Source organism: Mizuhopecten yessoensis, unplaced genomic scaffold, assembly GCF_002113885.1.
Source record: "Mizuhopecten yessoensis strain PY_sf001 unplaced genomic scaffold, ASM211388v2 scaffold4711, whole genome shotgun sequence".
NCBI classification, from domain to species: Eukaryota; Metazoa; Mollusca; class Bivalvia; order Pectinida; family Pectinidae; genus Mizuhopecten; species Mizuhopecten yessoensis.
The window spans coordinates 73,464-96,514 of record NW_018405683.1 but is presented as its reverse complement, the minus strand read 5'-3'; the positions used below and the strand labels follow the sequence as shown (position 1 = coordinate 96,514).

Here is a 23,051-nt window from a genome sequence, read left to right as displayed (position 1 = left end):
TAACTCATTGTGAAGTAAAAGACATAGCTCTCAATCGCATTTTATAATTATAATTACTGCATACTTCCCACCTCTCACAATGGAAAACTGTGGGCAATAAATCACTTGCTACCACAGTCCACTGCACACATAATCCCCTTTCATGGCCAATCATGATTACATGACCATGAAAGGGTTTGTGCCCATGGCCAGTGGACTGTGGTCACAAATGCTCTAAGAAAGGGGAGATAATAAATAAATAAGTAATGATGAAGTGAGAGGATAAGCATTTCCTGGAAAAGTTTATAATCTTCTGTTTCTTTATACAAGATTGCACATTCAAATATACCATTCATTGAAAGAACTGGAATTCCTTAGGGATTAATAAACCCTTACATTATATGTATGAAAATGGTTTCAATATCCTGTACCTTTGACATCTTGAAAATTAAACTGAAAATGTAGTCAGAAATTCAACATTGTGTCCCGTATTTTGTTCTTATTGTTGAACAGACACTCCTTACCTTCCCTGACACTGGGGCTGGATAGTAATCCAAAAGCACTTGTATTCATTATGAAGAATACACGCAGACTGGGCTATTGAGAATAAATACAAACTTACCTTGTTCTGATTAGCACTCACTCACACAGGTACATGTACATGTAAATCATCCGCAGTGTAGGGTAGGTAAAAAGATTGTCCATGTGAACATTTTTTACTCATTTTTCCTGTTTTGTTCGAGTTGGGAAGCATGCAGTAAGCCAGTTATTGCATGATTTCTCGTCACTCGGGACTTATTACACCCTCGCTTCGCTTGGGTGTAATAAATCCCTTGTTACTCGAAAACCATGCAATAACCTTTACCAATAACACACTGGACCTTACAGAACCACTCCATGGGATACTATACAGGTTAACACAGGTAAACATCACAGGTAAACATCACACCACAGAACATGTACGTCTTGTCGCGTGTCATTTTTCCTTTGATCTAGTCATGGCATAACCAACCTGGTTTAGTTATGATTGGGGCTCCATCCCTTTAGTTATTCCTCAGATTTGGAGTACCTCATTGGTCAATACATCTAATCAAATGAAATCGATGATTGCCTATTATCGTCAAATAAGGCTGTCAGTTTGAGGTACGCCAAAACCGTGGGAAAATTTGAGAGGCCGGAAATAAATAACCAAAACTTCAACAATGTTTAACAATTTAATCGATAAAAAAATCAAAAGAGTTACAATGCTTACAGTATGTACCTATCATAAATGTTAATTTAGTAGTAGAATTGACCGTTACTGTCGTTGATTGTATAAATTGTACTGCAAGTCAATAAAATTTCAAATGTACATTTAGTGAAATTGAACAAACGATACCGTCGTTGATTGTACATTTTAAACTGCAAAGTCAATATAGATATTTCAATGTACACATTGAACTGCAAAATCAATAAAGAGATGCCAAGTCAGGAGGGAGAGAGTTCCACTGAGGGATTGTTCTTGGAATTTACAGGAAAGAGTTTGGAGTAAAAGGTGATGACAGTGTCGTGAAGGTCTGACAGCCGGAATTCGTACATAAATAAGGTTGTAGGCTGTTTTGTATAGCATAGTGAGGCGGGCGTCACGGCGGCGAATTGCCAAGCTCCGCCACTGTAGGCCATTGATCATGGCTCTGGCTCACACACTGGAGGTATTTCTGTGGCGATTAGTGACAAAGCGGGCAGCTCGTCGCTGGACCTTCTCAATTTGGTCTATATCCTTCTTCAGGTATGTATCCCAGACCACACTAGCATACTCAGGATTAGGCCTCGCTAGAACTTGTAGGCTTTTCCCTTGACCTTTGAAGAGGAAATCTTCAAGTTTCGTCTAAGAAAACCAAGGGAACTGTTGGCACTATTAATAATGTTACTGTGGACGCCCCACTTCAGGTGAGAGGTAATAGTAACCCCTAGGTATTTGGCCTGATCAACGTGCTCTAGTGCTTGGCCATGCAGCGTGTACTGGTGGAGTATTGGCTTCCTGGTTTTGTGTATTGACAGAACTTGACACTTACCAGGATGAAAAGCCATTCTCCATTTACCCTCCCAGTTTGCAAGATACGGCATTTGAGGTAGATGCAACTGTTAAGTACATATTTGTATCATCTGCAGAGAGGCGTACAGTTGAGTTAATACCGTCTACATATAAAGCCGTAGTATATACGTCTCTGNCACTCGTACGTACAATTACACGGAATAAGATAAGCCCGTGGTATATAACCATTGAGGTGGCACTTTTACCGAAAGTCGATCTTAACCCGTAAAACACGTAAAATTCAATTCAATTCAATTCAAGTTTGTTTGGTAAAATGGTACAACAACAACAATTTCATACAGTACCCAATACATGTTTTGGCACTAATAATTTATATGGCTGATTAAATTATAAAACATATTAATGTAAAATTATATAAGTCTCTAAAAAGAGTTATCACAATTATATAAATTACAAGGTAGGTTACGGTTATTCGTACGAAAAATAAAATAACTAAAATATATGTTGCCCTTAAAACCAGGATTACCCAGAAAGCCCTGAAGCTTATTTCCACTGGGGTCCATTAAAAGACACATAAACACTTCTTAAGTAAAAAATACTATAGTTATTATATTTTGAAGATAACTTAATTTGATGTTGAAACTGATGTTAATATATAGGTTGTAACTTAACACACATTGCATTGAAGTACAGCACCCATACTGTGTACACACTCGCATATTCACATACACACATACACACCTACACACATACACACATACACACCTACACACATACACACCTACACACATACACACCTACACACATACACACATACACACACACACACACAAACACACACACACACAAACACACTCACACACACACGCATACACAAACATGTATATAGAACATATTACATCAATAAAATACAAATTTCTGATCCTGTTCTCTTTTCAGTTTTTCAAAAAGATGTTTTTTGATCGCAACTTTGAATAATGATTTACTCTTTATCTTCCTGATACTTTCTGGTACATAATTCCAATCTTTAGCAGCATTGTAATAAAACGTGGTAGATTCTGCCCCGCTCACATTTGGAATATAAAAATTGTATTCACTAGATCTTGTATAGTGTTGCTGCAGTTCTGTTAGCCTTTTGAAGTCTGTTTTTAAATAGGAGGGGCATTTGTCATTAAAAATATTAAAAGCATGTTTTACTCTGAGTTGTTTTACTGTGTTACTAACATTAAGCATATTTATACTAGAGAATTCATTGTAACCAATTCTGGACCTGGAATCTAATTTAAGAATAAATCTAATAACTTTGTTTTGTGAAACCTGCAGTCTTTGTTTTCGTTTTTTAGTTAAACCAGGATGAGCAAGAGTAATCAAAATGACACTGTATTATGGCTGAGCATAAGATTTTCCTGGTGGATGGTGGAAGAGAACTTGTCTATCTATATAGAAATTCAAGTCTGCTACTTACTTTTTTTACAATGCTGTTGACTATACATTCGCCAGATAAAAAGCAATCAATGGACAAACCAAGATATTTGACGAAAGGTTGTATCATAATAGTATGACCATTACAAATAATTTTAAACTGTTCAACACTTTTTAGCTTTCTCTTAGTTCCAAAGAGGATGCGTTCAGTTTTCCCCAGATGTAGTGACAGTTTGTTATCAACTAGCCAATCTGAACATGATTCTAGAACTTGGCTCAGTTTGGTCGGTATAAATTTTGAGTCAGAGTGAGAAAAGAGAATTGTACTGTCATCAGCATATAAAATAAGTTTGCAAGCAGGATCTATACTGATTTGCATGTCATTTACATAAGTTAGAAATAATAAAGGGCCTAAAATACTCCCTTGAGGAACTCCACAATCAACTTCAGCTTCTTTAGATTTTACTCCATTTACATAAACAACTTGTTTTCTTTTTTGCAGATAAGACTGGAACCATTTAACAGGTTTAACTCCCATAATTTCCAATTTGTTACAAAGTATCTGGTGATGACTGTGTCGAAAGCTTTGTGCAGGGTCAAGCATTATCATACCTATGAATAATCCCTTAGCAGTTTGTTTTTTAATATGATCAAATAGATGAATTAAACAACTGTCTGTAGAATAACAACTTCTGAATCCAGATTGTAACTCATAGAATATATTATTAGTAACTAGAAATGTTCCAGTTGGACGTAGACAGATTTTTCAAGAATTTTGGAAACTGTGCTTCGTATGCTCACCGGTCTGTAATTTTCAACTCGAAGTTTATCTTTTTTCTTGAATAAAGGTTTAACTTTTTCTAACTTGAGTTCATCGGGTACTGATCCAGTTCTTATAGATGGATTAATGAGAAAAGTAATAGGATTTTTTTATACATCAGCCCCGTCTTTCAAAAATCTAGCAGGTATTCCGTCTTGACCGGTGCTTTTGTAAGGGTTGATATTGCAAAGTTCTCTATGAACAAAATCTTCAGAAATATGTTTTTCAGATGAAAACTTACATTTCAAGAATTTCTAGTTTGGTATTTTTTTTTTAAATAATTCTGAGCCAAAATTAAAAATATTCTTTGGATCTGGTAGTCTACTAACTAAACTTGAGGCAATGGTAGTGAAAAAGTTATTGAAAAAATTGGCTATAGTATGACCGTCAAAACAGCTTTTATCCTCAATAAAAAAAAAAAAAAAAAAAAAAAAAAAAACCCATAGTTTTATTCCACTTATGTACTGGCACAAGCAACTGTTCTAACACAACAAATAACTGACTGACACAACTGTAAATATGTTATACTTACAATTATTAATGTTATCGATTGTAAATCTAATGAAACAACAATCGATTGTATTTTGAAACATAGGTTATAATACTTAATGAAAACAGCTTGCTGAACCTCGATGTAGGGTATTCCAACCTTTAGGTGTTTTCATTTAATGTGAAATTTATGAGATTACATCATTTTTCTCCTTCAGTTGAATTACATGTCATATTGAATAATAGAAAAATACCATAAAGTGTTACAATTATAGAAATTATAGAAAACATACCGAGAGTTTCCAATGCGGTACAAATAGTAAGAATATAAAATAGAATAGGTAATAAGGCGTTATACATGTCACTCCAATAAAGTATTAAGCATGGCTGATCAGTTTTAAATTGCTCATTGCTGCTTTGTTTTCAGCTTCTAGTAGTGATCTATGCTTGTGAACCCTCAGTCCCCTAACTTGGCCGTAACATTGTAGATGGAATTTGTTCTAATACATTTCACATGAAATATTAGTTTAATGATAAAACATATAACGCTTTGAAGGGATTTATGGGTACTTTTCCTAAGGTGTAATTATACATATGTTTCGAAACACATTTGACAGGTACTTCCATTCTTTTGACTTTAGTACGAGTAATGGTTCCTGAGTAGGTAAAATTGCCATATGATGACGTTAGCATTTATTTTGTTTGATCATCAGACTAAATTAAGTTTGAATTAGGTTGTTTCTTAGTTCGTTTTCTTACTTCGTATTTCTCGGAGTAAGTGTAGAATTATAGCGTTCAGCTGGAGTATTCTATGAAAAATCTGCAATTGAAACAACAAAAAATATACGAACAAACGATTAAACAATTACAAAAATAAAATTCATCAACCAAAAAAAGAGTGACCTTTGATTGATGTGTTGCCTAAACAGTTTTGGTATTTCAAATATTTAACAGCTAGAATTTGATTAAGATAACGCTTAAAGTATCAAGCATTTCTAGTTAGTAATGGTTGGTTTGAGTTTTTGATTTATCGAAGGGGTTAAGCGTTTCGGATTTTAAGGCTTCTTACGGTTTGATGTCTGTGACTGAGAAGGTGATGAAAGTGTAGCAGTTAGTAGCTTGTCAAGGCGTATAAGATTTAAAGGGGCTGGGTGCAATATCTATATCTGTGACACTTTTGGTAATTCCGATATTAAGTGATTAGTGCGAGGTTTAAGTATGCGTCTGTGAAATAAGGCATTTCTGATATTAAGAATATTAATTGTATGAGAAAGTCTTGGTATTTCGGACATTTAAGGTATGAGGTCTGCTGTGACGGAGTGGTTCAAGTATTTCCGATATAAAGGAGCTGGTGTGAGGTTTTGGTTGGTGTCTGGGAGGGTTTGGTCGGGCGTGGATGTGTACGTCTGTATGTATGGTAGCTAAGTTAACCCCTGTCGGGTAATTGGCTTGTTCAGTCACAATACTCATCTGGTCTTTTACTGTGGACAAATAAACACTTTTGTGGCAATAATCATCAAACCTCTGTGTACGTAGTGGTGTCTGGTCCGGCCCTCTCATTGCACTGCCCACTACAGTGACCACTAGTGACCACCATCGGTCAGCACAATACACTAATCTCAAGTAGACGAGCCATCAACACTGACACAGTCTCAGGGAAGGTGTCAAACAANTACTTGCAATCTGTTGTGTAAGTGTTTCCACTATATTTTTTGCTGCCAATCCACACTACCTGGGTCTTGGAGAAATTCATTTTTAATCCTGATATTTTTGCATAATAAGAGAGATCTTTTAAAGTTTCGTCCAGAGATCTTTTAGAGTCATCTAAAATAACAGATGTATCATCTGCAAATTGTGATAAAAGAATTTTATTATACCGTACAAATATCCCCTTAATGTTATTGTTATTTCTTAAAAGTATCGATAAAATTTCTGCACATAAAATAAAAATATAAGAAGATACAGGATCTCCTTGACGAGAGCCACGTTCTATGCTGAAAAGATGTGATAAGTTTCCCCCCTATGTTTACTGCTGAGTGAATATTTTGTTGAAACAGTTTTATCCAACCAATTATAGTTGGGCCAAATTTGAAATATTTTAGGGTTTTTGCTATAAAGTTCCAAGAAACAGAATCGAAGGCTTTTTTAAAATCAATGAGAAGTATAAGTCCAGGAATATCATAGTCTTCTGTATATTGCATAACATCATATATTAAACGAGTATTTTCCCCTATGTATCTACCAGTTATCCTCAATATTTAAGACAATGTTGGAATTGGATTTCTTTTCTTTTTCGTATCCTAGATCTTTCAAATGTTGCCACAGTATTTTGGGTTTGTTACGATTTTCGTCGATCTTGTTTTGAAAAAAATCTGATTTTGCTGTTTTGATTTCTCTTTGAATCTTATTTCTAAGTAGACAAAATTGTTTGTAGTCAGACTCATTATTGTGTTTTTTATATTCATGCAAACATGTATCTCTCAAACGAATATTGTCTAAAATATCTGAGTTCATCCATGGTTCAGTTCTCTGCTTCAGTCTAATTTCTTTGACTGGAGCTACACTATCCAAAACTTTCATAAGTATTTCTCTAAATTTTGACCAAGATTCCTCCTGACTCTGAGCACAAAAACATTCTTCCCAATTAGCATTAAGAAGCTTTTCATTGAAGAGATCTTTGTTGTATTTTTTTGTAGATCTTATTTGCACTGTATTGTGTTTCTTAATTGAGGCTCTAGTGACTTTCCTTGTACAATAAGTAAGAAAGTGATCATTTAAACCAATTGAGATAGTTCCAGACTGGCAGATTCTGTCTTTGTCATTACAAAGAATGTGATATAAAAGGGTACATGTGTTGTTTGTAATTCTTGTAGCTTCATGAATTATTTAATGAAATCCAAACATATTTAATATGAACACCTTAGTTTAGGTCCAATTAAATAAAGCTGTAACAAATTCCCATGTCCCTGTGTTCTGAACGAACGTTGATGGATGATTCGGTATTTATTTAAGTATATATATTTAACTTGTTGAAGTTGGTCATTACCAGTTAGAAGTACAGGTTTCGCTTATTTTTACAAAATGTTAAAAAGGACCTTAGCTCAGGCGCCCGAGATCAACACAACACACGTATTACAAAGTTTACTGAACTATGTGCGCTAGCTAATAGGCAGTCTAATATTATGGAAATAACTTTGATTGGCACTACAAACCCCGCAATCTGATCTAGGCCTAATTGTTGTAAGAGTTATTGCCCTTCAACCAGATGGCGCGAACAAAATGACACTTGACCCGGAAGTCAAAATTTGTAAATATAGAAAATGGTCGCATGACAGGCCTATCAGCTGTAAATGAACAGGTACGAAACGATGTCATTGACATCTAGCGACACATACTTAAATAATTTAATTATGTGTCTATATCAATGAGTTCTCGTTATAATCACACCAAGACTGAGCGTGATTGTGGTGTTATGTGATTATTATCCCAACATTTACACTGGTGTTTTGAAAATGGTGGACCGGCGATTTGTACATCATATTGAGTAGTGGATTTGGTTTTCTTAAATTAATGACGTTGTAACACTATTTTTATCGACACTTGTGACTTTTTGAAATAGGAAAGCGTAGTACGGTTTTCATGGAAATTGGAAAAATACAGAGACTTTAAAAAAATAGTGTTTATTTTGGGAACATAACCTATAATTGATTTAGTTGATCAACCTTAGTCTTTAACTGGACATTTGCCTGAGATTCTTCTGACCCAAACACCAGTCGTTTAGACTGAAATGCAATAATAGTTCATGCATATAGGATATGTTTTTATTTCTCTCATGAACAAATTCAATAGATTTAAATTAAATACCATTTCATTTAAAGGAAGAATGCATATGGACATAATATTGATAAGTGCTTGCATTGACTATACTCTTTAGGGTCAATTACCAATTCAGAATGTGAATAAATTTAAAATGTGTTTGTTTCTACCTGTTTTTGGCAGGGACCTGTGCCTGTTACATATATAATATTTAATTTGTCTAGGGGAAGGTGCTTTCTTAAGGCCTCAGATTCATATTAAAAATTCGCTGTCATCTTGTACATATACCTTTCCAAAGTGGGGAGATTCCATGTGCTCAATTAAGTAAATAAAATGTCATTATTTATGTGTCTATGTAAAAGATGTGCATTAATTAGGTTGCCTTACAAGAGTCAGCTGTAGGGAATTTACCTTTAGTTCAGCGTAGAGCAGCATCAGGCTGGCGAGTCGCGGGTTTGAGGCCCAGCGACAGCACTATCTTTCTTACTATTTCTCGTCCGACTATAAACTTGTGCCGTTGGCCCTCCCTGTTCAAGGTAGGAGAACCCTTGGCGGGGAGTCAAAGCACCTGGGTTGGTGATTGAAAAAAGGGGGGAATAGTGTAAAAGATGTTGATTAATTAGGTAGTGCATCAGGCTGGAGAGTCTAGGGTCACGGGTTCGAGGCCGCTATCTTTATCACTATTTCTCGTCGTACTACAAACATATTACCCAGGTGAAAAAAGAACTCTTTGAATTAGCATTGTTTTAGATGAAACCATTAGATCTTAGAATAAAGAAATAGTTAAGCAGATTTTTAATAATGGACTGAAAATGTTAGGGTCCAATTTGAATCGGAGTCATGAGCTCTCAAAAATAGGGAGAGTCGGCAAGTATAAAGTAGGACGAGGAATAGCGATAAAGATATTGCCATCGCTGGGGCTCAAACCCACGACCCTTGGCTCTCCAGCGTGATGCTCTACTGCTGAGCTAAGGCCAAATAAAAAACAGTAAAACCTTGTTATACCGCAGTCCTTCTGTCCTCAGTGATTTTGGTGATAAAAAAAGTTTGGTGGTATATCAGGTTTACAGTTTTAAACCCAAATGTTCACACACCAACTAAACTTATACATTAAAAAAATAATAATTTACTTCAGAATATGTTTTTAGCTCAACTGGCACGAAGTGCCAAGTGAGCTTATGCCGTGGTCCGTCCGTCCGGCGTCAATATTTTACTTTAAACGACTTCTTCTTAATAACCGAAAGGCCTAGGGTGATGATATTTGGCCAGAAGCAAACTGGGATGAAGGGCTAATAAGTTTGTTCAAATAAATGACCTTCACCTATTTTCAAGGTCACGGGTCAAATATGTTAAAAACTTTAAACAACTTCTTCTGAATAACCAAAATTCCCAGGGTGATGATATTTTGCCAGTAGCATGCTGGGATGAAGGGCTACTAAGTTTTGTTAAAATGAATGACCTTTACCTATATTCAAGGTCACAGGGGTCAAATATGTTTAAACCTTTAAACAACTTCTTCTCAATAACCAAGAGGCCTATTAGATGCTATTTGACCAGTAGCATGCTGTAATAGAGGGCTACCAAGTTTGTCAAATGAATCACCTTTACTTATATTCATGGCCACAGGGGTCAAATATGTTTAAAACCTTTACACAACTTCTCCTGAATACCCAATAGGCCTAGAACAATGATATTTGACCAGTATCATGCTCAGATGAAGGGCTACTAAGTTGTACAAACAAACGACCTTCACCCATTTTCAAGGTCACAGGGGTCAAATATGTTTAAAACCTTTAAACAACCTCTTCTCAATAATCAAACGGCCTTGGATGATGATATTTGACCAGGAACATGCTGGTATGAAGTGCTACCAAGTTTGTTCAAATGAATGATCTTTGCTCATATTCAAGGTCACAGGGATCAAATATGTTTAAATCTTTAAATGACTTGTTCTGAATATTCAAAAGGTCCAGGGTAATAATATTTAGCCAGAAGTATGCCGGGACGGAAGGCTAGAAACTTTCAATGCCACAGGCGTCATATGTTTAGATCATTTAATAGATTCAAATGGATCACAGATATTTTGCCTGTAGCTGTATATTATTTAGTCCACTTTTAAGATTACAAGTGTGAGATTAATACCAGGTGAGCGATTCAGGCCCATTGGGCCTCTTGTTTTTTTCAAAATTGGAATTTAATGTATCAAATTGTTGAGTGCGTAAAACATACATCTGATTACCTGGTCAGTCAGCAGTCACCTGTTAGAATACGATGTACACACGTACGTTACATTCCTGTCATCAGGATATATATACCTGTAACCGACGCAAATTGGCGGTATTTAAAGAGGTCAAAATAGTGTGATTTTAACCATTACTTTTTGGAATATGGTGGCTGTATGCAGGTTTTGTGTTACAACGGGTGCATTAATGTTGGGGAAATCCGTTCTGAGTAAATTTATGGTGGTATGCGGGTTTGGCGGTTTAACGGGTGGCATTACAATGGGGTTTTACTGTATGGGTTTAACCAGTTTCGGCTCCAAAAAATAGGGTAGCTACGTAGGAAAAACATTTTATTTTATCATTTTATTTTAATTCTTTTTCTGGTGAAGAAATTCTCCTGATTACCTCCATGAATGATAAGAATATGGTATTGTTTTAATAAAGTATGAATGGCTCCAAATATATAACTTTTTATTCATGTAAAATAAATACACATATTAAAAAATCCCTGCATTCCTAGTTTTTGTGTTGAGCAGGCTCAGACGACACATTGAAGAAAATTATTATTTGACCCACCTCAACGTTTATGGAATAATTATAACCAACGTAATTTACAGTAGGAATGCCACCCCAGTGTTACATTGCTGAACCTTCCCTACTGCTGGACTGTAAAAGTTTTTAGTTATCCAAACTCAACTGATGGTCACCTGAAGTGTGACCTTCTCTTCTGTTTTTACATATGCTTTCTGTTCTCAATTTCCACTGCCACCAGTTCAAATTAGTTGAACAACAAAATGAATACATTTATGTTTATGTACTACATTTAAAACACAAGTTCATTATTACTAACTTCCTAATTCTGTAAACTTTGAACAATTAAACAGCTAATAAATGCAAAACAGTGACTGTGAAAAACCAATATAATGTATTAGGGTCGGCATGAAAAAATTGGGTCGGACAGGAAACGGGGAAACACAGGTATATTTTTATTTGGCCTAAAGGGAAATTCCCTACAGCTGACGCTTGTAAGTCAACCTGATCAATGTTTTACAAGTATGCTGATACATGTTCCATGTATTGATTAGCTTGATATAAATATGCCTTTGTTGAACATGTATTTATGACAAAATACCGGTATATATGTTATCGTCTTATTTCCTCTGTCCTCTCCTGTCCACCATTGCCCTCATCTTCTGCTTACCCTGACTGTAATCTGCCCTGTGCTAAGTATATTTTTTTTCCAATTGCCATTTCTCTGCCCCTCCCCCATTTTAGCCACTAATATCAGCCTCTCTCTCTCCCCTCTGTCCCTTAGCAGTGATTTTTTTGCTCAGTATTTACTGCTGAATACAGGCTGTTTCCCCATGCTAAAAAGTGCCTTATTTTCCCAAAATGACCTAATAATGCAATATTTTCCCGATTCATATAGGAACAGACTGTTGTACAGGCTCTCTTCTGTCATGATCATGATCAGTCCCAAATCTGTTTGGCCCCCTCTGACGTTGTGCATCCTTCACAACGAAACTTAACACAGCTCTGAATTATTTTTTTCAATGGATTTTTGGTCTAATAAAGGCCCCTTTTCCTAGATAATTTCTGCTATATTTTCCCAAAATCAACACAAAAATCACTTAATTTTCACAAGTTTGTTCTTTTTGTATGTGATATTTTCCCAAAGTCACAAGGCACAGACCCCTGTCAAAAAGAAGTAGAAAAATCTCTACCGCTCAATCTGTCCTTTTCTGATCACCTGCATCTCTTTTTCGTTAATATATATGTACAATGATCTGGGTTTGAAGTGTACAGGATGATGATGCTCCTGTGACCCCCTGTGTTGTATGATGGCCATGTGGGATGACACACCCACTACCCTCACTGTATTTGGACCCCTCAGCTCTGAAGTGTCTGAGGGAGGGAACCTGTTCACCAGACTCTGGAAAAGGAGTAAAGGTAAGATTAACTGTAATCTAAAATGATGCAGGTAAAAAAAAACGTCGTTTCAAACTTAAAGAGAGTGACTTGAATATAGCCTTGGGGTGATATATGTGTACGTTGATACATATTTGTATAATTTTGATGGTAGTTCATATCTTAAACCTTCGAATCAACTTACACAAATGTACATAATATGTAATTTATATTTATTAATTTGTAACACCAAAACACAGTTTACCAAGGAAGACAACTTATGATTTTGTAACTAACTGAGTGAGTTCCCTTTGAATGAAAGTTATACATATGGGAATATAAATTCAATATTTTTTTAAACGCAATGGAATAAGTAAGTGTCAATTTAAAAACTTTTGACAGATGACTCTTCGTCCTCCTCCCGCGCCAGCAGCCAGAAGTCATCTCGTGATCCATCGGTGGACAGAGAGGTGACCAAGAGATGGGTTTCTGTCACACCAAGGGTAGACAACCCTGAAGTGACTGGAGGTAAATTTACTTTTTTTCATTCATTGCATAATAGAACTATCTAGCGAGAATAAGCTACTCTTAAGTGCTTAACTTCATTCAATGACTTACACTTCTTCAGTCATTGATGTAATGAAGTGTGTTGTTCTGATAATAAGACTTATTTTAGTATAATGACATTTTAACACAAATCTGTTTTCTAGTACATCACGAAAAAAAATCAAAATGCAAAACTTATTTATATGAATGAACAATTACGTTACAATAGAAAATACAAAAATATTTGGAAATTTTCAGATTTTTCTTCGAAATTGCATAATGGAAATTTTGTGAAAGACTCTTTATATTATCATGACTTTGAATAACTTGACCTACCCAGATCGAAAACTGATTTAATTAAAATGTTGTTTTAGGGTATTAGAAAAATAGATGACATAGATATGTACTGGTAAACCTACAAAATCTGCATATGTTTTCTTTTTTCAGTAAAGATTTCCATTTTCTTACCTTCCCTCAGTGAAGAGTTACATTTGATGCTATTTTCTTTCCTCTTTTTCAGTGGTTACAGAGGTTAAGGAGGATGATTTGCGGGAGGACCTGACAGCGTCCACCAGTGAGGTGGAGCAGCAACATGGGGATGCTGACAGGACCCTCTCCAGTGTTCTCAACCGACTCAGCAACATCCTGGAGCGCCGTACCACGGTTAGTCGACACTCATACAATCAATGTGTATCTTATTTAAATAAACAAATTGACATCACAAAAACAACTTTTTTCACCGTGAATTAGACACTAGAGAAATGGTGGTAGGGATTTCAGTGTTACAGTAGCAATGAGTTAAGTATGTTTTGACAGCTTCAGACCTCGTAAGTGCACCATGACAGTAATTTCATTTTTGTTTTCATTGCTTCAGACTCCAAAGGCGTACTGTACATGTGTTCATGATTTGAGTATGTTTTGACTTTTTCAGACTCCACAGGCATACCGTGACAGTGATTTCAAACAATACTGGATGCCCGATAGCAGCTGTAAGGAATGCTATGACTGTGGAGACAAGTTTACAACATTCCGACGGCGACACCATTGTCGTATCTGTGGCCAGATATTCTGTAGCAAATGCTGCAACCAAGAACTTCCTGGAAAGATCATAGGATACAAAGGTAAATTTTAATATAAACATAAGGTTTTGCTATATATGTATCTTTCTTTATTCTTCTCCCATCATGTGATATTATTGTGATTCTTTGGGTCAATAAAAAGTCTGAGATGGCCACCAAGTAGACTGGCCACTGTCTCTAGAATATTAAATAATTAAGAAAAAAAAATGAACTCTAAAAATTTTGATCACTTGGATATCTGATTCCTAAGCTAGGGGGAGATAAGCTAGGGGATGGTAGCCAGTCTAGCCACCAAGGTCTATAAGAAGAATTAGTGAGAATGCTTTCAACGTGTCAAACAAAAACAGGTGAGCATTGCAGACCTGTTGGGCGTTGTGTTTGTCTTGCTATAATAAGTCAGTGTGTCACATTACTAGAAACAAGTCATTGCCAGAGTTTTCTGGTTTGTTTTATTTATATTGTGAGAAATCTAGATACAATGTAAGTTTCATGCGTTTTATTATCTCGATAAAATATTGTATCACAGACATTTCTGATATTGTGCTGACAGTATTCAGTATTTTTGCATCCTTAGTTTTTACAGCACCTTTTCTCACATGAATTGGGCAAATATATCAATATTTATAATGGTATTGAGAAAATATTCCTCATTTTCCTTCATTTGGGAAAATAAAACACTTTTTTGCAAGGGAAGCAGTCTTTATTTGGCTGTAAAACTAGGCAAACACTATCACTGGTATTAAAGGTGGTACACAGGTACGTTGATTATGTTATAGGTGGTATCTGTGTGGGTACTTACTGTAGGAAGGTGGCCATGCATATTTATTATGTTATAGGTGGTATTCGTGTGTGTGCTTTTATTATGTTGTAGGTGGTATCTGTGTGTGTACTTACTGTAGGAAGGTGGCCGTGTGTATTTATTATGCTATATGTGGTATCTGTGTGTCTTCTTACTGTAGAAGGGTGGCCGTGTGTATTTATTATGTTATAGGTGGTATCCTTGTGTGTGTACTTCTGTGGGAAAGTGGCCATGTGTATTTATTATGTTATAGGTGGTATCCGTGTGTGTACTTACTGTGGAAAAGTGGCCATGAGTGCCCTACAGAATGAACCCTCCACGGGTGATCTAAGGGTGGAGAGGGAGGACCTTCGTCTCTCTATGGAATACACATATTCCGGAGGTCTGATGGGGGCAAACAGTATCTGGGGTTCTAGCAAGAAACAAGGGGCTGCCAACAAAGCCAGGTATTGTCTGGACATGTGAACAATGATACTCTTCAGAAAAAACAGCCAGAAACAAGGTGGCACCACAGAGTCCGGTAGGATACAGACAATCAGGTCTTGGGATCATGAAACAATCTTAGACTTAAGTCAGAACTTTAAACAGTTTTAGACTTAACACCTTTTTATGATCTCAGGGCCTTGACAACTTTATTTGCAATATTTTTCCTGAAGAATTTGTTTATAAAGATTAAAGTTGTATTGATACAAATATGTTTAAATGTCCAGTAACTGTTAAGAGACAAAAGTGTGCCCCAGATAGCATATGGGAACAGTTAGAGGCTGCTCTTTTGTTTTCAGTCGTAGGGGACTACGATGTATGTGATACAGATGTATGTTGGTATATTTGTACATGTACATGTATTGCTATTCTGTAGGGAACACATTTCCTTAGTATAAAACACCAGGTAAGGTTTATATAAAAACTACATGATTTTTATGAAATAAATAAAACTTTGACCCGTGTCAAATCTATACTGGGGTTGAATGTGAAAGTTATCTAGAGATAGAGATTGGGACATTAGAGCAGACTCTGTTTATTGTGTATATAACAAAACTTAAAATGGTATTTTTAGATATCCTAGTATTGATTATAAGCTATGTTAATGTGATGAAGCGACTTAGTCTCCTGGAAAGGTCAGTTTATCTACATCATTTAACTTGTATTTAGAATCTGCAATGATAAAAGATGTTACCTAAAAGAAAACACGCTAATTAAATACTTACTTTAATTTAATAAAGCAGTACATTAGTTTTGAGTTAAGAATCCCCGTCTTATGATTTTGATACGTTACCAGGGGCCACCTGTCAATGACCAGTAGTACCACAAGTTTGGACCAGATGGCGCCGTTCGATCTCACACCTCAGACTGACTACCAGAACTTTGAAAACCTATACATGGACAGGAAGTTCTTTGAGGTACGTACTGCTACAGAACATGGCCCTAAGTAGACATATTAACAATGTAGATTTACAGCAGCGTAAATCTGAAGCCATTAACAATGTTCAAAGTAAAAGGTTTCTCAACAAATCTTTTTTGAAGTTGAAGGAATTAAATCAAGTGAATTAAAAAAAATAGAACTCACAGACATGATATTAATTTGTGCATTATTTTCTTTAAATAGTTCTTGTGCCAGATCCGATCATTTTTTCAGATGCTCTCTCCGTAGGAAGTATTAATTGAGTTGATAAAAGGAAAGCATTCAGTCAAGGAAGTTTTGCCTCAGTCCAGTAAATGCATTTTGGACGAATCTTGAGCTAAGTGTCATAAGTTAGGGAAAATTTGCGAACTTTTGACCTGGCAGCCTAGAATTTGCTTCTTTGTGTTGTGGATCAGACATACTTTTCTGTTCGGCTGGTCACCTGAATACACTGCTTTACACACCAGGACTCCACCCAACTGCGTGACCTATGGAAGCACATTTCAGACCTGGATAAAGGGGTGGAAATGCAGAGTCACAGAATCCGTCTCCGAACCTATCACAAATGCATTGTGGGAAATAAACTGGTCGACTGGCTGATCAAAAATGACCGAGCTGTGAGACGGTAATAAGTTTTTGATTTTTACATATGGGTACTTAAATAATTCATGTCAACTGTTGTACTGAAACCATATCGTTGGTGTGGAAAAATACGCAGAAGTGACATCAAGATTTGCCATTTTTGCTCGGTCACATTTCTTAACAACTGAAATCTCATCAGATAATTTTGTTGGATTTCAGTCTGTTCCTATCCGCTTATTTTACTCAATAAATGTCTGGTAATTCAGGATAAGTCTGGATTAAACTTCTAGAGTGTTCTGAAAACCATCATTATGAACCTTAGGTTTTTGTTCAACGTTGCTCTGACTTAAAGGTTAAACTTCAAAAAATAAAAAAATATTGGTTTAATTACCTGGTACTTTTTTGTGAGACAGATGTTATTTAATTAAAATCCAAACTATTTTTTATCATGACTAGAAAATTAATAGAGCTGAGGTTTTTCAACTTGGTTTGATTTGCTTTATAGAGTTTAGCGACATAACCTTCAAATTTGCTGGTAAAAGAGTAATTCTACTGATGTCATGGTTACAGTGTACAGGCAGTGGTGATTGGTCAGGCGTTACTTAATGCTGGGTACCTAGAGCCTGCCAGTGGTCAGCAACCGCTTGTATTTCAAGATGACTTCACATTGTACAAACCATCGGAGGTAAATATACTAAAGAAAAACTATATAGATTATAGATATCATTATCTAAGTGATATTTTTCCTGTCTAAGTAACCCAGCAGATTTAATAAAATTGACATTTGAGTATTGATGTGGTATCATTCAGTATTTACCAAAATAACATTTTCAGCAGTGAAATAAAGAAATAAAAATACTATTTTTCACTGCAGTGTGATATATTAATTTAAATGGTATGTTATTTTAATATTCTTGTTTAAAAAGAATTGACCAATTAAATAGCAGATAGCAGTGAACATATAAAAATGCCATATGAAGAATTCAGATTTGGTACAAGCTAGGATAACTGTTGGAATAAAGTGTTACAATGTTTCAAAAGCATCTTTTGTTCGGGACTATTTTAGCAGTCAGATGAGATTTACTACCAATTTAAGCAAATGATATAACTGAATCTGCTATTTTTCAGACATCCCCCATGGAACAACCAGAAGAGTTCTTGCCAGGGGGAGACGACTCCTGCATTGAGAACACTGAACCTGAATGGTTACAGCAGATTGAAATGGACAGTGATGGTGGTAAGTACTTGACGTAATAATTATAATGATAATTTGATGCTCTTAAAGCAGTTAACAAATTATCATCTGTGGTTATGGGCCCTTTGCAAATATCTTTTTCTCAACTTTTTTTTTTGGGGGGGGGGGGGGGGCATTTAGCCGGTGCTGCCATTTAGGCACTCACAGCTAGCATTCAACAATGCCAGCACTGCCCATCCATTTACTCATTTACAGCTTAATAGACTAGAACAAGCAGAGTAAAGTATCTTGTTTCGGGATACAACATGACAGGCCTCAAACTCGCGACCCTTAGGTTATGGGTCTGGCATCCTACCAATAGACTACCATGCCTCCATAACATATGGATATAGAATTGTTTTGATGAATGGTTATAGATCAGATAGACCTAGCGCCTTACACAGTCTTCTGTGCATTTTTATATTTTATTTGTGTTGGTGGTGGGATTACTGGAGTTGCATTAACCTATTGCGTGTATTAAGGCTTTTGTATAAAAGCCATGTTTGAATGGAACAAATAATAACCCCCCTAATCAAGTACAAGTTTGATTAGTCATGTTAAGTGAGTACTACATAGCATACCCTTACTTATGAGTCCGACGAAAATCGCTAGGTGTACTAGTGTAGCGTGTGTGACGATACCTATATATTTACTTTTTTGAGATTACCAAAATGTGTATCTCGAGATGGCTAGAAATACAAGTCTAATGATCACGTGTACACTGTTTAGCTTTCTGATTGGGTAAGGGGAACTAGTTAGCGTCACTTATTTATGCAAGTGTACCTGATTGGCTAAGAGCTTAGGACCAGATTAATAGCGTTACTCGATCATTCAGCAGCAGTAGCGATAAGAACAACACAGTTTAGTCTCCCAATATTTTGTAAGACCACCACCATCCCCTGCCACTCACCTGTAACTATAGAATTAGATCATATAATGAAACATTCCTCTGTCATAGTTGTATGATAAATGTATTAAAAGTACATTGTTTAAAATTCCAATTGGGCAAACTCAGTTTATAGAGTATATATATATTCCATAATATACCATGTGACATACACTGGAAGGTACCTTGTTTTATTTGATAAATCTGAAGGTTCTATCATGTTATATTTACCTGGTATTTAAGGATTTATTTTTCAACTTTTTAAAATACCCCAAATTTGGCCGTTTTTTAATATTTTTATTCGTTATTAAATTCATTTATTCCTCATTTAAACAAAATTTCCCCAAAACATTGTAATCTATTAAAATGTATGGTCTTATACCTACCCATCCTCTAGCTGGTTACGTAGCAAAGACTCGTCAATTCTCTATTAGTGGAAGGGTAGGGAAGTCCTAATCTTACATCTTATAATATAAGCTAAGATACTATTGCTCGACTGGCTTGGGCTTTGCAACGCAAATATAGTAGCAATCTGCAGCGACAAGTTACTCAGAACTACCAATATGTGCTTGCACGCGAACGCAGTGATGGAGTATACGTAACAGCATAAGAGCTGTAATACAATACACATACAACAACACTGCATTTTTTGTATTTAACGTGGGACTAAGTCCACACGGCTACAAAAAAACAATCTGCCCAAACCGATTAAGAATGGTATCACAAAAAATTCACAAATTAATGATTTGTGTACATATAAGCTGAGTTCGCCCCATACGCCAATTACTTGTTGATTAATGAGCTGTGTTATTTAAATATATATTGTGTATATGTTTGTATGATGATGTAGCCTGTTGATATGTATATATATAATTAAATGTTGTACATAACTCATGTCTCAGTTATTTGTTTATTTTAAACTTGTAATAATTGCACATTATCAAATGATAAACGATAATGATTGACAAATGAAAACTGTCATTACAATGCTAAAACTGATGAAATTACTGTATACCAAGAATATTTCTATCAAATATTCACTCTTCAATGGAAAAATCTCTATTCGCTGCCCAGTGTAAGTTTTGCCCTTTTCATGTAATTTCTATATTAGATCAATTGTGTACAAGTATTCACTGTTATGATAAATTTTTCTGTTACAGATTCTGTATCGGAGGAACACGCAGAGAAGATGGATTCATTCCAGGGCTTGGGTGTTGGTCGAAAACACAAAGATGTCACTTCACAAGCCAGCTCCCACGATAAAACAACCGGAGGTAAACCACCAGTCTGTTTGGCCATAAGGTCTTGGTTGTTTGGAGGTATTTGAACCATGGTATGCTGATTGGTGCAGGTTGATGTCCTGTATCTGGCTGGAACACCTTGTACCAGGCCTTAATCTTGTTATTTTGGGTGAAGACAAGCTTGCATACCAGAGTGGCATACCACAGTGATTGGGAGATTTGTCTTTGAATAGTGCTCACTCAAACATGGTTTCTATTTGTACTGTTTTGTTTCCGTTATATCATGCTTTTTTAATTGATTCAAAAGGCAACATCAATTGTTTACTCTATATAACTTCTTCTGGATGACCAAGTGACATAGGTTAAATAATATGGCCAGTAGCATGCTGAGATATGGGTCTATCAACTTCATTTAAATTAATGAATTTGACCAACTTTCAAGGTCACAAGAGTCAGAGTTGTTAAAACTTTGAAATTATTTTTTTCTGAATAACAAAAAGTTTAGGGTTGGATGATGATGTTTTGCCAGGAGCATCCTGGAATGAAGGGCTATAGAGGTTGTTCAAATGAATGACCTTAGCAATTTTTCCAAGTCACAGGGGTATAGGTGTGTTAAAAACTTAAAATTACTTCTTAAATATAACCAAAAGGTCATATATAGGTTAATGATATTTGGACTGTAGCATGATGGGATGAAGAACTATCAAGTTTGAATGAATGACTTTGACCCACTTCATAGGACACTGGGGCTAAGTATGTTAAAACTCTGAAACAACTTCTTCTAAGTAACAAAGGGGTCTGGGGTAATGCTATTTGTTTTGTAGCATGCCCAGGATGATGGGCTATCAAGCCTGTTTAATTGAATAAAATTTACCCACTGCCAAGGTCACAGGGGTCAAACATGTTAAAACTTTTAATGACACTGAATAAACAAGAGGCCAAGAGATATTTTGCCAGTAGCATGTTGGGATGAAAGGTTATAATCTTTGAACGACTGAAGGATCGAGTCCAAGTCACAGGGGTCAGATTTGTCACTTTGCATGCTTTCTTTTGAGTATATGGCTTGTAGCTTAACCTTATCTAAAGTAAAACAACTTTAAATATTCCATTAAGATTCTTAACAAACAGAGAGAGAGAAAAAAATGTATAGCATAATGATATGGGGAAGACATGTGAGTATAGAAGGTCAAGGTTATCTATAGTACATACTACATACGGTAAGTAAAGAAAGTCATGGTCACATTAGAATGTCACCACAGAAGGTCAAGGTCACTGCAGAGAGGTATGTAAGTATAGGTCAAGTTCAAAGGAGGACGTTGGTATACACAAGAAAATTAATTATTCAATAAAGATAACTTGGCAACAAATGTGTTGTGCTAAGAAGAAGTATACGGCGGACATATGGGCATTAAGCTTAAAAAGCGATTTGAATGCCTTATACATTTGTTTCATGTTTTCTGTGTTGAAAAGGTAGAAAAAAGTGAAAAGCAACACATTCCTTCTTTGTTATTATCATATCTTGTTTGTTCTATTTAAATGTGAACAGTCAAATTTAAATCTTTTTATCAACATTTAAAATCAAAACATTATTGTCAGACTATACTTAAGTTTTGGTTTTTGTTCTGTTCTTTCAGATGAGGAAGAAATTTTGGACTTTGAACCCTTACCTAGACAGGACAACCATGGAACTGGAGTACAGGAAGATATTATCACAGGTAAGTAACAGGGGATACCGTGGTACTGTAGTACAGGAAGATATTATCACAGGTAAGTAACAGGCGATACTGTGATACTGTAGTATAGGAAGATATTATCACAGGTAAGTAACAGGTGATGCTAGGGTACTGACGTACAGGAAGATATTATCACAGGTAAGTAACAGTTGATACTGTAGTATAGGAAGATATTATCACAGGTAAGTAACAGGTGATACTGTGATACTGTAGTACAGGAAGATATTATCACAGGTAAGTAACAGGTGATGCTAGGGTACTGAAGTACAGGAAGATATTATCACAGGTAAGTAACAGGTGATACTGTGACACTGTAGTACAGGAAGATATTATCCCAGGTAAGTAACAGGTGATCCTAGGGCACTGAAGTACAGGAAGATATTATCGCAGGTAAGTAACAGGTGATACGGTGATACTGTAGTACAGGAAGATATCATCACAGGTAAGTAACAGGGGATACCATGGTACTGTAGTACAGGAGGATATTATCACAGGTAAGTAACAGGGGATACCATGGGACTGTAGTACAGGAGGACATTATCACAGGTATGTAACAGGTGATACTGTGATACCGAGTACAGGAGGACATTATCACAGGTAAGTAACAGGTGATACTGTGGTACTGTAGTACAGGAAAATATCATCACAGGTAAGTAACAGGTGGTACTGTGATAATGGAGTACAGGAGGATATTATCACAGGTAAGTAACAGGTGATGCTAGGGTACTGAAGTACAGGAAGATATTATCACAGGTAAGTAACAGGCGATACTGTGATACTGTAGTATAGGAAGATATTATCACAGGTAAGTAACAGGAGATACTGTGATACTGGAGTACAGGAGGATATTATCACAGG

General features: G+C 35.9%; 1 protein-coding gene across 6 annotated transcripts in view; it reads left to right on the top strand.

Annotated features, from left to right (window-relative positions):
* The first annotated feature begins 8,029 nt into the window (after positions 1–8,029).
* The window catches only part of LOC110449617 (1-phosphatidylinositol 3-phosphate 5-kinase-like), a 78,831-nt gene continuing 63,809 nt past the window's right edge, over positions 8,030–23,051 (top strand). For all 6 annotated transcript variants that reach the window (XM_021496594.1, XM_021496593.1, XM_021496590.1 and 3 more), the window contains exons 1-12: positions 8,030–8,103; positions 12,583–12,733; positions 13,094–13,219; positions 13,758–13,900; positions 14,169–14,358; positions 15,369–15,561; positions 16,395–16,515; positions 16,985–17,142; positions 17,670–17,784; positions 18,228–18,336; positions 20,380–20,493; positions 22,095–22,175. In XM_021496594.1, coding sequence (XP_021352269.1) covers positions 12,622–12,733; positions 13,094–13,219; positions 13,758–13,900; positions 14,169–14,358; positions 15,369–15,561; positions 16,395–16,515; positions 16,985–17,142; positions 17,670–17,784; positions 18,228–18,336; positions 20,380–20,493; positions 22,095–22,175 — 1,462 coding nt within the window. In that variant the 5' untranslated portion in view covers positions 8,030–8,103; positions 12,583–12,621. The remainder of the gene's footprint in view (positions 8,104–12,582; positions 12,734–13,093; positions 13,220–13,757; positions 13,901–14,168; positions 14,359–15,368; positions 15,562–16,394; positions 16,516–16,984; positions 17,143–17,669; positions 17,785–18,227; positions 18,337–20,379; positions 20,494–22,094; positions 22,176–23,051) is intronic.